At 36.6% G+C, this 18754-nt stretch overlaps 1 protein-coding gene across 4 annotated transcripts in view; it reads left to right on the forward strand.

Moving 5' to 3' along the window:
* The window catches only part of LOC105226060 (mucin-5AC), a 222764-nt gene that overhangs the window by 27710 nt on the left and 176300 nt on the right, over nucleotides 1-18754 (forward strand). For all 4 annotated transcript variants that reach the window (XM_049448617.1, XM_049448618.1, XM_049448619.1 and 1 more), the window contains exon 2: nucleotides 236-2316. In XM_049448617.1, coding sequence (XP_049304574.1) covers nucleotides 916-2316 — 1401 coding nt within the window. In that variant the 5' untranslated portion in view covers nucleotides 236-915. The remainder of the gene's footprint in view (nucleotides 1-235; nucleotides 2317-18754) is intronic.

An 18754-nucleotide genomic window follows, 5' to 3' on the forward strand; every position in this document is an offset into this window, starting at 1 on the left:
TCGATTCTTATAGCTGCGGCCGGTGGGTCCCAAGAGATCGCATCGCACGATTGTTTATTTATCTTTTTTTACACTCTTTTTTTTCCTTTCAATATTTATTGTGCGTGTATGCGCACAATTACAATGCATTACCTGCATGCATGCATACACACATACATATATATGTATGTACATAACTCTTCGTTTGAAGCACTCATTAATAACAGATTTTTTCCCTATCTTTTAATGCTTGCAGATCGTAACAACAACAAGTGGCACCAATGTTCAAGCGCAGCATCTCCAACAACACACAGGCCGAGCGCATAAGTGAAGTGAAATAAGTAAATAAAAGGAAATATTAAAATGAGCAAAAAATCATAAAACTATATAAATGTGTACTTATGCAAGTGAACTTAAAGGGCACACACACAGCTATAACTAAATGTATCAGTTATAAAATATCTGAAAAGCAAAAGTGTGCGCGCGTGTGTTTTGGTGTGTAGCAGAATTGAGTTTTATTAAATTTATTTGCTGCTGCTATCGCGACGCTTTCAACATTGTTGCCAACAATTGCGAGCGTCGTTATCGTCGTGGCGCACCAGTAGCAATACAACAAATATACATGTGAAGTAAAAAAGCAACAAAGCAAATTAAAAAAAATATTTTGAAATTAACATAAAAAATACGCGGGACTGTAAATAAGCAGAAGTGAGTGAGTGCATAAAAAAGAAAAATACAAACTCACATACATATACGTGAAAGACAATAACAAAGTGCAAAAAGTGTCCATTAAAAAAATAAACACTGCTTGTTAGTGTTGTGCGGTGCATGTGCATTTGTGTGCGGTGTTTTCAACAATTCAACAAGTACTGCAGAAATTACAATAAAGTGAAATACTAAGTGCAGTTAGCAAGTAGAAGATCGGCTGAAACAGAAATGAACAGCGTTGACGGCGCACCCAATGCCACGACTTTAGCTGAGGGAGCCCCAACGAGCGCGACGGCAACGCCAAGCGTAACCACAAAAACAAATAATTCAAGCACAAAAACGACAACGCCAACAACAACAACTACTGTGCGCGTTAAAACAACAGATCCGTCGACAACAACAGCAACGTCAAGCGTAATAAAGCCAACGGCCGCTGATGCCACCGATGAATTCCACGAAAGCGACAAAAATGCACGCCGCATTGTTGTCGATGAGCAGCAGCAACCAGAACAAAAACAAATACAGCGTAATGAAGCGCCAATAAAGCAAATAATAATAACAAAAAACATAAGAGCAACAACAACAGCAACAACGACGGACGGCGTAGCAGTAACTGCAACAACTACAATGGGCAATACTAATAAAACCAACATTGACACAACAGACAAGACTACTGACGCAGAAACAACAACAACAACAATAACAAAAGCGTCAGCAACAACAATTGAGACAACAAAAAGCATTCAAGATGCGGAGAATAACGACGTTCCAATGACAGATATGGCAACCGCAGAGGGCAATCGCGACGGCGATGGTGTGGATGACGGCGGTGGCGTCGACGGCGACGACGGTGGGAATGCCACTGCCACCAACAGCACTACTAGAACAACGACCACACTGTCCACCGCAACCGCCGTCATTGATAACATAACGACGCTGGCTAAGCCACAGCCATTATTGACGGCGGAAGGCGATAATTGCGAACTCAATGAGTTGGAATTGTGTCGCTGTTGTGGCAAGCCCAATGTCACGCTCTATGATCTCTTCCCCAACATGCCAGCCGACAATGCAAATACATTACTGGAGGGCGATACAAATGTAGACGCCATTGCAGCAAATATTGAGACAACAGTTGATGTGAATCAAGCGACAGCGTGCGATATTGCCGCGAATGTTGCCAAAAATGGAGCACAAATGAATAATAATAAGCCCGTCGTTGACACAACCACTGTTGCAACGAAGACCGATGACAATGCAAAGACAAATACACCGAAACGTTGTTATCGCACTATTGCCGCATCTATTGCTGCGGCAGCCGCCGGTAGCAGCACAACGACTGGTTCGTGCAGTGCCGGCGCTCCCACCTGCCAAAAAACCAATGACCCAGTTGTTGGCACCACCATCAACAGTGATGTTGTTGCTGCTGATCGCGGCGCTGAGGTCGCGCCATCGACGGCAACAACAAGTGCTGCGCGTGTGAAACAATCTGCAACAGTTGCCGCGCTGGCAAATGAGAAAAATGCGGACGATGCGACCAACAATGCAGAGGCGCAGAACGCCAATGCCCAGGGACAAAGCAGCGACAACATGGAGAATATTTTGCAAGAGATGCAAATTTGGCGACTACGGGTGAGTCTCGTTACAATACTTTTTGATTTCTACTTTTCCGCCGATCGTAGACAAGGTCCACTCTGTGACTTTTCCAAAAGTATTATTTACACTGCTGCGCTGCAGTTGTGGTGTTAAAAAAAAAACGAACAGAATGTTCGTGTTTGCAATTTTTGCACTTTTTTACACGGGCTACAACGAACTCTTACATAATGTTGTAATTTATTTCTTTTACTAATTTGTTTGCCTTTGCAAAGTGCGGTTTGTGTGATTGCATCTTTGTTATTATTTATTTGTGTCGAGCGCCTTGGGATTTTGGCAATAACTCATCGGCAAATATGATTTGTTGTGTGTTAGTTTGTTGTTATTTTTTAAGCTTACAAAATGAAAGGAAAATTTGCGTCTGCCTTGGCAAAAATAGTTGAAATAATACTGGTATGGCCAGTGGTCGGCTAGTGAACTGTCGCTATGTTGGTTTTGTAACAGGTTATGTTATTTGAGGTTAGGTTGCATTTTTTCGTACTTTTATACTTCATACCACAGATATACACCCATAATACTTTTCCATATATCGAATGACCTCAAATATGATTGGATCAGCACAACTAGCGGTGCTCTAGTTTAACTAGTTGTTTTGAGAAATATTTAAGTTCTCAAGTGATAAAAGTAATACAGGTTAGTAAATGATGGTATGAAATCGTTTCCGCAGGGTCGTGTCCTCTCCCTGTTACTGATCTGATCTTTCACGCTTCTTCTATGCAAGGAACTTTACACTCGTCCCCACTAAATCCACAGGGACTATATTTACTAACTGGACGAAGAAGTACAAACTAGATCTAATACAGTCAATGGCGTTAAAATTCCGTCTGTCAACTCTAAGACTTTAGCTGTTATATTCGACAGCCTGTGCTCCTTAACTCCTCATACGACCGCGATAACTGTCAAAATAAAAGGCCGTAACAAACTCCTCAAGTCGCTAGCCGGCAGCACATGGGAGATGTAGTGAAACGCAGGCGAAGACATTTCAAACGTGTCAAAATACAGCAATCTGAACGATTATAGGATGCCTCTTGACTGAACATTTGCACAGAGAGACCTGTATGCTTTCAGTTCAAAAACATAACGAACTCCTCTCGAGGCAGTTTTTGCTGGAATCCACCTAACCACCTCTTTGCATGCCCAGCAAAGATCCACTGATCTAACATATCTCTTTGCCTACGAGCCGACCCCAACGAAACAGCACCGTTTCCTGGGCCTACCGTTAGATGGTCTCGATGACAATTAACGTGATCCTTATCAACTGAGTTGGCTATATAACATTGGCAATTTTTTAGAGTAACCCGACCTCTTTCGATCTTCCGCCGCTTCCGACAAAGCAAGCAGTCATTTCGACCTCAAAAAATGTCGCTCCCAGACAGTCGGGTGTACGTAATCGGAACGGACACGGATTTTTATCCGGCCAAGGAATGTCAACCCGGCAGAATTCTGGCTCTAAACAACAACAGATTCAAAGAATAGAAAGTATATTTAACTCCTTTAGAGAATGTCACATCGCTGTGCAAATGATCTGATTCTAACAGTAAAGTGAGCAGCAATGTAAAAATTTAAGGTTATTTCCGTATTCTATACATTTTTCTCCTAATTAGCGCATTACCTCTCCAACTCTAAAATTTTTTGTTCATTTCGCCTCCAACATTATCTCGCTGATCTATACAAATTAATCAAATGGACTAATATAAACCGCAACCTCTATGACTTAACCACCAATTAGTGGTTTTCGCTTTGTTGGAACTTATCCTCAAACCAATCATCATTAGACCTATTATTCAATCAATATTAAGCTTTTGATAAGAATCTTTTGTTTACAAGCATGTCGGACGCGTAAATAATTTTCGATATACCATACATACATACGTACCATACATACGTACAAATGTAAAGCATGTATGTATGTACGAAGGCAGTCGTTGTAATTCGCCTCAATTAATATGTATAAGTAGGCGATGCCCTTTTGTAGGTGTTACAACCGTTTATCAGCCGCAAAGCTACATATATACATACACATATACAAATGTTTGTAATTTATTGACTTTGCTGCAATTAGTCTTCCTAATGATTGGTGCCAGCCACCCCTGTTGGGAGTTCAAATCACATAACCTCAAATCAGCGACGGGGGTTATCTTCACCGCTACGCAATGCCATTTCTTTGTTTGCTTAACAAATGATGGACAGTCATGACTTAACCTTTTTTCTTCGCCGTTCACGTACGCACTCATCATATAAGGTGTCGATATATATTACTCGGAAATATTTGCTTTTAACGACGCACAGCTGTTTGGAATTTTTGGTCATCAATTCACCGTAGGCGCTGAGTAATGTGCATGCGCGCATACGTAATGCCACCCACCATGTTTGTATGCCCAAAAAATCCACAAAATTGTAGTGAAAATAAAAAATCGACGCCTGTCAATTTGTAATCGCTGGCCATTTTTCATTTTTTTCGAACATTCGATTTAAAAGTATTGTCGTAATTGTTCGATTTTTCTCACGCGCTCACTCAGCACTCAGTCAGTTGGTCAATTCACATACTTGTAGCTTGGTGCTGTCTTTTTTTCACAATTTTTTTATAGTTCTATTTGCTGCTATTCCATTAAAGATCGTGTTTGCGCGCGTATTGTACACGCTTGTGAACATGACTCCATTAAGTTGTATAGTTTTTTCGAGCCAAATGCCTTCGATTGGGGTTTCGAATGTATATTTTTATTGGGTACTTGTTTATTTTAATGTTTTTTATACATATTGCTTTAATTTCTAATATTATTATTTTATATATTTTAGTAAAAAAGTGAGAGTTGAGTCGATTTAGCCATCTGTCCGTCGGTTGGTCTATATATACCTCGTACATCCCTTATTCTTTGAGGTATCAATCTGGAATTTTGCGCACATTATTTTCTCTCGAAGAAGCTACTCATATGTCAGAATCGCCGATATCGGTCCACTATAGCATATAGCTGCCATACGAACTAAACACTCGGGATCAAGTGCTTGTATCGAAAACTATTTCATTTGATGAGATATCTTCGCGAAATTCGGCAAGGGAGTTTGTCTTTAGTAATGGTACAATCTCCGTAGAAATTATTCGGATCGGAACATTATAGCATATAGCTGTCATATAAAGTGAACTTTCAAAACCAAGTGCTTTGTATTATTTTTGAAAGATATTATAGCTTCAGCTAAAGTTTTTACTTGTTTTGTTGTAAATTTAGTTTATGATGTTTTTTTTTTACTTTCTACAAAATATATTCCTTTCTATTGTTACCTACGGCTTCACCGTTGCTCTCAACTTTACGTACTTTTAAAACAAAAATCAAAACCTTTCATTGCGTGCACGCCATACGTTTTATAATTTCAACTCTGCTTCACTTCGCTTCACCGCAATTATTTCTGGCAACTTTTTGCCTCTTGCGGCCACATACGGGTTCCCTACGTAAATATTTGCTAATCCTTAACTTGAAAAACGTGCCGACATTGCCAGACTGCTAATTGGTCGCACAATTTTGTTGCTACTTTTGTTGCTGTTGTTGTTGTAGTTGCTTTGATTTTATGACTGCGCTTAAATGGCCACTAAACATATATTTGATTTGCCATAGTTTAATGACGGCCTAAGCGCTGAATCGCTGAATGGCTGCAAGGCTGCGTATAAATGCTTAATAAATACCCATAAAAAGGTATTCGGTATTTTTGTATATCTCTATATAGATTAGTGACTTATAATATAGTAAGATTTATGCTTTTATTGCGCTAATGGCAGTTGGTGCGTTGCTTCGTTACACCTTTTCGTTCCTCGTTCGTTCGTGTCTGCGTGTATGTGCTGTTTGTTGTTGTCACTTAGTTTGTTTATTTGTTGTTGGCAAATGAATCACGTGTGCTCGATTTTTATTGCTTTCGAACGGCAATAAAAATGATAAGAGCGCCATTGCAAAAACAAAAACATTGGAGTTCAATAGCAACCGAGATATGTAAGCAAAAATATACTTATTTATAGCGTATGCGTTCACAACAAAGTAACACATTCAAGCAACAACAACAACAATATAGCTTAATTGAGTAACAATTTCCTCTGCGTATGTAGATATTGGCACAAATACATATTTGCAGCCATGGAGTGTAATGCTCCACTTACCAGTGTTATTGAAGCTGCCCTGTAGGAAAAGGAAGAATAAATAAATGGCACAAAATAGAAGAATTATTTACAAATAAATATGCAAAAAGAGAGTGGGAACGATTTTTCGAAGTTTTATCTGCCGTGAGAAGCGTCTGGGAAGTTGCATTGTTTCTCACAAAATTTCGAAAATGATATATTTCTGATCCGTCTGTCTCTACAGCCGCAGCTGAAATACCTGTTGGAGTCCATATTAAATAAATGTGACCAATACTTTTATAACCTTAAAGAGCTCTAAACTGTTCGTAAACAGCGCTCTTAATTGAGTCGATTAAGCTTTCAACTGTTCAAAATCCATAATCTTACTCCTTTTTAGTTAAAGAAATGTCTATTAGTTGCCTTTAATTGTTATAAGTAACTTACAGCACTTTCAGACCGTCTTTTAATTGAGTCAATTAACAAATTTGGTTAAACAAATTAAGACTTTTTAACAAAATTAAAGAAAAAATGCAATAATAATTGCGTAATTTGTCTGCCAAGTAGTTAATTGAGTTCAATTAAGTTTTAATTGAGTTCATTTAATTTATTAATGTGTTAGTTTATTATCTAGTTAAAGCAAACACAATTAAAATATGGTAGAATTAATTGTGTTCAAATAATCTTAATTAAGTGCAATTAACTTATTAATGTTTTAATTTATTAAACTTAAATTAATAGATTTACAGTTATTATATTGTTTTTTAATTTAATTTTTTCAATTAACATCTTAATTGAGTTCAACTAATTATTACAATTGTAACTAGCGATATAGAATTAAATAATAATTACTAATTAATATTTTGTTTAGTTAATTGAGTTCAATTAATGTCTTAATTGAGTTCATTTAATTACTATAACTATAATTAGCGGTAGGAATGAATTAATAATTGAGTATTTAATGTTTTGCATAGTTAATTGAGTTCAATTTATGTCTTAATTGAGTTCTATTAATATCTCATTTGACTTATAAATTTCTAATTAACTCAATTAAAATTAACTGTAAATCTAACTCATGTGTAATAAATAGGATTTTTTTTGAACGTTTACTTTTAATACTTTTTGACTATCATTTTTGTTATATAAGCTTTTCAGAATCCTCTCTCTCAGTGGAGGTAGCTTAACCTTCAAAGTTCATTAAAAGCATTGCTTCAATGTTTGTTTGCACAAACCTTCAGCGCGATAATAATTTGATTCACAGCCTCGATCTTTGGCATGCTTGCATACAAAGCAACAGACAATGCATTTTGGACACGCAGACTTGATGTCTATAAGTCATAAGTTCGTTTACCGCCACATGTCAAGTGTGCGTGCAACTTGTGTTCCCCTGCGCCTGCCGCATTATTTGACTTCTTACCGCCGCGCTGCAACAGTTTCATGATGCGCATGCGCGCTCGCCTTTGATAAGCGCAGAAACCGCATATCCATATCCATTTGCTGCCCAATTCCTGGTATTGTTTTAAACTTCAAAATTTTCACTCCTCAATTTTGTCTACTAATTTCAGCCAAACGCTGTTGTTATAGCGGCTATTGCTGTTATGTCGTTGTTGTTGTTGTTGTTACCTTGTTTGTAATTTCATTTAACGTTGTTCGCCAACACTTTGGTGATTGCTTTCGGCTTTTCGGCATCTTTTTTCTTCAGCCGCGCCGCCGTCAGTGTCTGTTGTTGCTTTTGTTGTTGTTGTTGTTGTTTTTTGCGTTTGTTCATTCTTTTTCACATTTTTATTTGCCTTATTGGTTTTTCCCTGCGGGAGTAAGGTGTGAAATTTTACTGTGGCTTAACGAATGAAATAAATTTGTTAATTTAATATTTGGGTACCGAGAAAAGGGTACCCGAAGAACTAAACTACCTCTTGCTGCTTCCTTATACTTATTTATACACCTATCCACCTATGTAGTTATTATGTGCGCTCGTTTTTGGCCTCTTTGCGCTCACTTAGACCACATTTGCTGGACTCTGTCTGCCTTGGCTGGTGTTGTCTGCAGCGCACTGTCGGCTGTTCAGTTGTACTGCGCAGACGCGCACTCTGTTCTTTAATTTAATTCCGCTCCTGCTCCGCCGTTTCACTGCCGCCAGCTCTCCACTCTCCACTCGTCGTCCGTTGGTGCAACAGCAGCGTTGACCATATGAAAGATCGACGTTTGCCGACATTGCCATCGGCACTCTTGTCGGCACTAGTCTTCTTTCTGCTAACGCTGCGGCAACTATCTTTTTTACTTGCCGCGCCTACTGCGCCTCCTCATCGCCGCTATTTGAAAACGTGCTGTAGATTGACTGACTAAGTAGGAGTCATTATTATAGTGGTTGTTGTGGCTGCTTCATTTAACTTATATTACGCTATTGTTGTTGTTGCTGCTGTTGCTGTTATTATTGTTGTCAATGAGGCTGGCAGGCAATCTGTTTGGACGGCTAGCGCGCCGCGCACCGCACCATGTTGTCCTTATTATTGCCATTATTGTTGTTGTTGTTGTTGTCGTTGTTGGTAATGTTGTTGCCTTGCTTAAAGGCTGTTACCACACGCACCGAGCATACCAACTGCTGCAGTTTTTGTTGTTACTGCTGTTGTTGTTGCTTTTTACCTTTTTAACTGCTTGGCTGATAGATTGCCTTGCGGTTTGTTGTTGTTGCTGTTACTGCTTTAGTTGTTGTTTGTTGCGCTTGTTTAACTTCGCGCTTGTTTGGTTGTTTAGTTTAGTTCAAGCAGCCTGTCAGTAAGTGCTCTTGTTGCACAAACACACACACACACACACACGTGCGCTTGTGCGCCGTTACATAAGCACACACAATTAAGCTTGCGTTAATGTTATTGTTGTTGGCGCGCTGATTTATTCGCGTTGCTCGCGTGTTGTTGGTTTTTCGCCTTTCATATGCACACTAAAGCGCCCAAGCACTCCAGAGCCACAGCGCTTTGTATGATGAAGCAGCTCAAGCACAACAACAACAATAACCGCTCATATTGCGCAGAAAAAATGCTCGTTTATTTAACGTAAATTCATAACTGCTCATACGGTTACTTATGCGTGGCGAATGCGAATACGCGACGACTGCGCAACCGCGCGCAACAACAGCAACAACACGCTTGGAAATTGACTTTTTAAAGCCACAATCACACGTGCGTGTGCGCTGGCATAGCAGCATCTTAAGAAAACAACACCTCAGCACCTTCTTCCTTGCGCGCCGTGTCGAGTTGAGCGAATTCGCCGGCGGTTTATCGGTTAACTTCGCTTATAATTTACTGTTGCTTTTGTTGATCGCATTGTTTGTGCCTTAATGTGCATTTCTACGTGCTTTGCTTGCGGTTGCTGTTGTTGTTGTTTTCGTTTTTTTTTTTGCGCTCGTGGTTGGCCGTGTAGCTGGTCATCCTTCTGCGTGCATTTGTTTCGTGCGCGGCTGCTACCTTCGCCGCCCCTCCCCTTGCCCGGCCACGTCACGTTGTTATTTATTCACTTTTTTATTGCGGCTGCGCGTCAATTTTATTTCGCCACGCATGATTGCCAACATATTTGTTGTCTGTTTATTTTGATTTTCTACACGCTTTGTTGCTGTTATTATTCTTTACTTTCGCATTGGTGGTTGCATGCGGTGTTTTTTCTTTTCTTTTTGCTTTTGAGCGCATCAATTTCATCAATATTTTATTATTTAGCATCAATTTAGACTTTGTATGGAAGACTGAAGTGTGGGGTATGAGGGGAGATATTGCTTGTTTTGTAATTTGAATTACTTTATTTTTTTATTTTCGTGTTTTTTCCTTTTTTTTCAATTTTGCTTTTTATTGATATTTGAATTTTGGTTTTCGTTTTTTGGTTTTTAATTTTTAAGCACTTTTTTTATTTTAATTAATTTGATTTTTAATTTAAGGTTTTTAACATTTTATTTTATTTTTAAAATTTGAAAATTTTGTTTTACATTTTTTTAATATGTTTTATTTATTTATTTTTTTTTTAATTTTTTTTTACATTTTTTTAATATGTTTTATTTATTTTTTTTTTTTACATTTTTTTTTTACATATTTTTAATATGTTTTATTTATTTTTTTTAAATTTTTTTTCAAATGTTTCTGAACAATATATACATATGTACATATATTTTTTTAATGTTTTTATTTTTTTTTAATTTATTAATTATTTGAATTTTGGTTATGCTTTATTTTTTGAAGTTTTAGTGTTATTGTGTTTTTTTAATTTTTGTGCTAATTAATTTTTTTAATCTATTTTGTAATATTTAACTTTTTTTAAATTTTTTAAATTTATTTTTGATAGTTTTAACTAATTATTTTGAATTTTTGTTATATTTTATTTTATTTTTTTTTTTTGGATTTTATAGCGTTTTTATTGTAACTTTTTAAAATATATTTTAACGTTATTTTCAACTTTTTAATCTGTTTCTTAACAATATTTTGTATTTCTTTTACTATTATGTTTTAAATGTTTTTTTTTATTGAATTAATTATTTTAGTTTTTTTTGTTTTTGAATTTTTAGTGTTCATTGTGATTTTTGAATTTGTCATAACTAATATTTATTTTTTTAATATTTAAATTCTTTGTTTAATTTTTTAATATTTTTTCTTAATTTTTGAATATTTTTTTTAGTTTTTAATTATTTTTTTTTCAAATTATTTTATAATTTTAAATGTTTTTAATTAATTATTTGAAATTTTTGTTATATTTTATTTATTTCCTTTTTTTCAACTTTTAATGCTTTTATTGTGTTTTTTTCTAATTTACATTCTTTTAATATTTATAACTCGTTTTACCACCGAAATTCGAATAAAAATTTTTAACGACTATTTATTTTGAAAATAAAATTTTTATTTCGATTTTGCATTTAATTTTTACGAATTTATTTTTAAATTTAATTTTACTTTTTTAATAATTTTTTTATTTTTTTGAAATTTAATATTTAAAAAAAAAAATTATCTATTTATCTTTAAAAAATTTATTTTTAAAAATTTTATCTATTTTTTTTTTCAAATTGATATTTTTATTTCATTTTAAATTTGTTTTTCAATATTTTTCTTTGAAATAAAAAGAGTTGTTTATATATTTTCAATTTTATATTTTTTGATTTATTTTCCTGATTTTTTGGATTTTTTTTATTTCCACATTTTTTTTATCTTGATTTTCGACATGTTCTTTTATAATAAAGTTGTTTGATTGTTTTTTTTATATATTTTGTATTCGGATATATTTTTAAAAATTTTTTTTGTATAATAAGATTTTTTAAATATTTTTTATTTGGTCCTTTGGTTTTTTTGCTTTATAATATCAATATTTTTTTAATATGTACATACATACATATGTACATATATATTTTAAATTTTTACATTTTTGTATTTATTTTCTTTCTTGATTTAATATTTGTATTTTATTTTTTTATTTATTCTTAATTTTTTTAATACTTTTATATATATTTATCATCATTTTTATTATTTCTTTAATTTGTTTTTATTATTTTTTGATATTTGATTCATATATTTTTAGGACTATCCTACAATTTTTCAATATTTTTTATTTGTTCAAAGTTTTTTTTATTTTATTTATATATTTATTTGTTTGATTATTACTTGTTTATATAATTTTTTAATACAAATATACTTCATTTTTTATATTACTTTTTGACATTTTTATTGTTTTTGTTTTGTTTATATTTGTTCATCGTGTTTTTTTCCACACACCACTTAAACGTTTTTAATTCAACGCAATTGCTGCCTCAATTGGCATTGTTTGGCAGTCAATTATGTACAACAACACAAACTCACATACCTGCGCTCATATTTCTCTGCGCTTTACTTAATTTTATTTACTTTAAATTATTTATTTTTGTGCTTTTTTTTATCAACTTTTTCTCCGACCGCCTTGTCTGGCGTATTATAGTACGCTTTTGACACACATGTACATACAATACATACATACATACACATATACACTTGCAGAACATGTGTATGTTAGTATGTCCGCTTGCACGCCTTGCGCTCATCTCCGACGCAGCAGCACTTTGATTTCTTTTCGGTATCAATGTATTTAAAAACAAATTGAAATTGCATGATCTGATCTCTCGACAGCAGCTGCTTGTTTTTGTTTTTTTCTCCGCTGTCGTTGTTGTTGTAACTGCCGCTGTTAGTGTTGTTATTGCGTCTTTAATTCACGCTGAGCAGCAGAAAAAAATCAGCTGAATTCCGCGTCGCCCGCGCACCCTCATCAGCAGCGTGCGCGTTTAATTTTTGATTCTCTTTTGTTGGCGGCACGAATTCGCACAGTGTGGTGTCTGCAGCAAATCACCGCCGCCTATCATTGTCGTCGTAATGAAGGTACTTATGTAGTTGAAATTTGATTTGTAAGAAATTAGTTTTTCCGTTTACTTTATTTTTTATTTTTTATACGTTTATTTTTTTTTGAGGGGAGCGATTTCATTTTTTATTTCTCTCTTCTTTTTTTTTTCTGACTCGCAAAAAGCATTGTTACCGCTTTGTTGACTTTCTTCTAATAAATTGAGGTAATTTGTTTTGCTCTGTAGGCTGTCTCGTCTAATGATTACTTATGCATTACGTGTTAGCTCCACGCACCCCATTTTGTATTTATTTTTATTGCATTTCTTTTTTCTTCTTTTGCTTTGTTGTTATTACATGACCACGTGTCGCACCCTTTCAGCTAAATTCAATTCCTTCTCTTGACCATTTCGGCCGCGCTTACGCAGATGTGTGGGCGCACGTACTCCCTATCACATTGCTCGTACGCGCCCACATCCATTTGCCCGACTAGTTTGCTTTTACTTCGCGTTTTTGTTTTTTTTTTGTTGCATTTTTTTACAACTTTATTTGTGTACTCTAAACAAATTGATTTCCCTAAGTAACTAAGTACAAACGGATTTCAGAAGCTACTTTAGTTAAACAGTTACTGTTGAGCTTTTATCACGTGCCGCTCTCGAGTTTACGTGTGAGTAGTGTGAGCCGTGGAGTGTGTGCCCTTTGGCGCAGCAATCCATTAACTTTGATGTAAAGCGATACTTTGGCTATTCTACGCATTAAAATTGAATAAACTTACACAATAAGAAGTGACTTCAAAAAAGACTTCATATGTAAAAAGTCTGATTGAAGTACATATATAAATTATTTATGCATGTAATCCCGAAATGGAAAAATCGCATAGTTGTAATTTTTAACTGTAAAATAAAGTAGCAAGATTTTGTTTTATAGTCAGAGAACTTAATAAATATGTTTATCTTTGTTATTGAAAGCTTTAATATCACGAAAGCGCCCCAATGCAGGTTTTAATATTATGAAAGCTTTAAAATTCAAAAGCTCTACCAATAAAAGCTTCACTCACATATTTTTTTGAATTTTAAATCCTCTATCTAGTGTCATTAAAAGCTCTAAAATCATAAAATCACTCAAAGCTCGTCATAATCTATATAAATTAAAGCTCTAAAATCATAAAATCACATAAAGCTCATAGGAATCTATATCAATGAAAGCTTTAAAACATTAAAATCACATAAAGTTCATCATATTCTATATCAATGAAAGCTCTGAGTCATAAAATCACATAAAGCTCATCATAATCTAATACCGTGCTTTTGCTGTTGCACTTATAAAAGCTTTATTCAGACTTAGACCCATGCCATTTCTATTATGATATCATAAAAATTATATATATTTGGAACTTTTTACAAAAAGCTTCCCAAAAAGCTCGGAAGCAAGTGTATTGAAATAATTAGTAACATGGTGAATAGGTGATTAGGTAAACTATTCAATCCCAGCACACTTTCCTGATGATAGAGAAAAGATTTTTGCACTTCTAGGCAGGGTTCAGACGAAAAGCTTAAAGCTCATAGTTAATATTTGCTTGCGAAAACTCTAAACTAACTGTGCTTAAATTGGCAAAAATATGAAATTGTTGCATTTATGCATAATTTTGAAATAAATAGTTTGGCTGACAGCACACGGTTGCATTTTTGAACTCAACCACTACGCAGCGCGGTTCAAGCGGCTCCTAGACGACGAAGCGCCCTTACTATACGCTAGTCACAACACTTGTCTACCCTTTCATTTTTCTCCTTAAATAACCGTTACATACTCGCCAAGAATTTTCGCTCAAAAATTCCTACCGAAATTTCATCTTTTCAGTAAGCAATTTGCCGCTAGCGATTCACAGCATCCACAGCCCCACCGTGCATAGCCGCCAAACGAGATGGACCAACAACCACACTCAACGCATCAACACATCACATTCGCCTCATTGTCTCGTTTATATCAACATTTGTTCCGTCTAACAACCGGCAACCACGCAGCGCGCTCGCCAAGCCACGAACGGCTACGCTTTGTTATTACAGCCTTACAGCGCGGCGCAAAAAACACCTCATTTACCACCACACTTTAGCAAATATTACGTGCTCACAAGCGGTTGTGGCGCGTTTACACGCCGAGAACCCGCAAGCTGTTGCGCGCAACCAGGGTGCCACAACCGCCATGCCTGTATTCGTGTATGTGTGAATGCATGTGTAGGTGCCACAGCGCGGTGTGGGGGTTGGCGTCGACAACAATGCAACACTCTTTGCACCGATGGGACACACGGTCGCATGGTCGTACGGTCCAACACCCGGACGCTTGTGGAAGCTGCGGTTGCAGTTATTTAAAGGAATGTTGAGATTCTACTCTGTCGCTTCATTTTTTCGCTTGCATTTTTTGTTTGATTTCTTTCTTTTGCTGCAGAAAACGCGTGAATCTGGCAATTTCTGGACGCGAACGGGGGACGCGTGCAACGCCAACAGCGCTGGCAGGCACAAACCGCGCGGTAGAGAGGTGTCGAAAACAATTGTTTGAATGGCTTGCTACTCGCTTGTTGTGGAGCGGGCACTTTAGTTAGCTTTTCTGCGCCGCGCCGAGTCATTATACTTACAATTTGCTACTCTGGCAGGAGGAAGTGCGCGAGGCGCTCGGCGGCAAAACGCGCGGCAGTCGAGCGCCTCGGGCGGTGCGGCGGTGAGCGGCGCGCAACATTTGCGGTTCGGTTACTTGTAGTTGAGGCACTTAGCATGGCTGCATTTTTATTTAGTGCTCATGATGAAGCTTATTTGCTCGGCTCGCTTGCTTATGGCTGCCACTTTGTGTGTTGATTTGCAGTGGTGCTTGTTGTTGTTGTTGTGTTGGTTGGTGGCTGTTGCGCTGTTGGCCGTGGGCAATCGACTTTTTAGCCGCTTCTACAAACATATTTTGTTTTCATTAGCCCTCAAATGTGATTGCATGTTGGTTGTTCCCACCGCAATGCACAAACACAAACACACACACAAAGACAAACATACACACACAGCGTACAAAATAAACGACCGCCTGAGTGACTGACTGGCTGTTATTTGACTGCCGCGTTGGCTTGCTCATCGTAGCCAGCCAGCCGTTGATGCGCCGCTGGCCGTCGGCAAACACCATACGCGCTGCAAATGCATTGAATGGCAGCACAAACGCCGCTGCTGCACCTGCGCGCCTTTAGCTATGCGCCGCGTTTCGCGTGATTGTCGGCATGCAAGCGGCAGCCGGCAGTCAGCAGCCGGGAATACTACGCGCCATCTCTAGCCTGTCCGGCCGTGTCAGCTAGCCAAACGTTCGATCGTGCTGCCACATTGCCACATTTATGGTTGTGCATATATATTTGCTGTTTGTATGTGTGTGTGCGCGCGCAACTTGACGGCCTCTTTATGGCTTGTAAAGTATTGCCGCTTGACTTAGTTATTGTTGCAACATTTGGTTAGCTGCTCTTGCTGCCGCTTCTCAGGCAATTAAAGTTGTTGTGTGCTGCATCCACATATATGTGCATTTGCACAAGTGCAACAATGAAAAGGATCGTTGAACGCATTTATTTATAATACACTTGGACACATAAACGACTACTCGCAACTTGTAGATTGTCCAAGAATTTAGGTTATGTCACAAGAGTGATGTATGTTTGCGCAAATCTACAAGCGCATCGCCGTTGATGTCATGGCAGCGCGAGTTGTTGCTGATGTTTGTGTATTGCTTTTGTCATTTTTTGTTGTTGGATTTGTAATTTTTGTTGTTGTTTTTGCCATTTCTGTTTTGGTTGTTTTTGTATTTTTTTGTTGTTGTTTAACTTTTTTTTATTGCCTTTCGGTGATTTTCCGCAGCATGCGATGTACCCATTTTCTCATGCCACCGCAGCGCGCTGATCGTCCTATTGTTGTGCCATGACAACAGCATTTTGAAAAAATAAGCAAATAAATCTGCTGTCTGCAATTATATTTATTTGCATTGCAGCGAAAAAAAGCACAAGAATTGCGAGTAAAATAAAACTTTTTCGCACTATTTGTTTGTGCGGCCTGTCAATATGTGCTCTCGTGCGTGTGAATGTGTCTGTGTGTGTGTGCGTTTATTTGCAAGCTGTCAAATATTGACATTTCTGCGGATTTGCGATTTATTAAACTCCAACCACGGACACGGCGACCGTCCAAACAGCCAACCTTGGCTGTAAACGCTCTACCTTTTCATCTTTCCACCTTTCTGCCTTCTAGCATTACATTATTTCTGCTGAACTTCGCAATCAATACGTCAGCAAATAAATGCCGACACGCACTCATATACATATATTCAGTTATATTATATTGTATTAGGGTGGTGCTATTAAGAATGTGAGCATCAATTTTTTCACCAGACGGTTTTAACCTCATTCTTTATAAACGATATTTTTCAAGTGAAAATTGGCATATAAAAGTTTTAGACGTGCTTCTTGTAGACGCTCGGGCCACCTGTGGATAATTTTTTACATAAACTCGGTATTTATCATACTAAAAATTTCATTTTAAGTCCTTTTAAATACAATACTTTTCATTGCATAAAATTTCGTATTTCGGGCTTATGTTTCATAAACTCGAAGTTTATTATACAAAATGTTTTTTCTTAAACTCGTCGGAAATACCATGATTTGGTTATATAGACTTGACGTTTTTTATTTACTCATAAACTCCGAGTTTACGATTAAACTCCTCTGAAATATTACGTTTTTTGGTTATAAAGATCTCACATCCATGGGACATTTTCTCTAACTACTCATAAACTCGGAGTTTACCATACAAAATAATTTTTCTTAAACTCGTCTGAATTACCATGTCAACTCGGAGTTTACCAATCAAAATAATTTTCCTTAAACTCCCCTGAAATACCGCGTTTTTAATTACATGGACCTCACTTTCTTAGAAACTTCGAGTTTTTTTCGATCTGCTCATTAACTCCGAGTTTACCAATCAAAATTATTATTCTTAAACTCCCCTGAAATACCGCGTTTTTAATTACATGGACCTCACTTTCTTAGAAACTTCGAGTTTTTTTCGATCTGCTCATTAACTCCGAGTTTACCATTCAAAATAATTTTTCTTAAACTCATCTGAAATACCAAGTATTTGGTTATATAGACCTCGCTTTCTAAGGAACTTCGGGGTTTTTCCAACTACTCATAAACTCCGAGTTAATCATTTAAAATAATGTTTCTTAAACTCGTCTTAAATACCAGGTTTTTGGTTACATGAACCTCACTTTCTTAAGAAACTCGAGTAATTTTTCCAGCTACTCATAAACTCCGAGTTTACCACGCAATATGCTTTTCCTCAAACTTCTCTGACATACAACGCTTTTGATCACACTTTCTTAGGAATTCCGATTTTTTCCGAGCTCCTCATTTACTCGTAGTTTACCATACAAATATCTTAAACTCGTCTTTAGTACCACATATTTTGTGTTTATGGAAATACAGCCTTTACTTTGTCGAACCTTCACCACCATATAAGTAATAATAGTAAAATTAAGCTTAGAGTTTCTTAAACACCGAATTGGGAGTAGTTGTTCGTAAACTCAAAACCATAAACTCGAGTTTACGACGCGACTTTAACTAATTGTTAAACCGACGCCAAATTTAATACTAATTACAATAGATGATACAAATTTGAGCAGGATTAAGCCTTTCAAGAATCGTTCGTGCGTCTTAACAGCCTCCAATCGGTACCCAAACTAATTTGAATCACCGTTCCGTGCCTAATAACGCACTGAGCAGCGTAAAACTGCGCAAATTTCCGCATTCTATCTTTTGCCGACCACCCCAATGCAAGTTTCAATCAATAAATGTGCACTCAATGCTTCTTTCACTGCACACTGCATACACACCCCCTTTATTATTGCGCTCCCCTTTTACGTCAACCTGCAAATATAAGCATACTTTTCAGCTGCCTATGCTCACTATATGCCAAGGCTTTAAACACCGACA

This window comes from Bactrocera dorsalis, chromosome 2, assembly GCF_023373825.1.
Source record: "Bactrocera dorsalis isolate Fly_Bdor chromosome 2, ASM2337382v1, whole genome shotgun sequence".
NCBI lineage: Eukaryota > Metazoa > Arthropoda > Insecta > Diptera > Tephritidae > Bactrocera > Bactrocera dorsalis.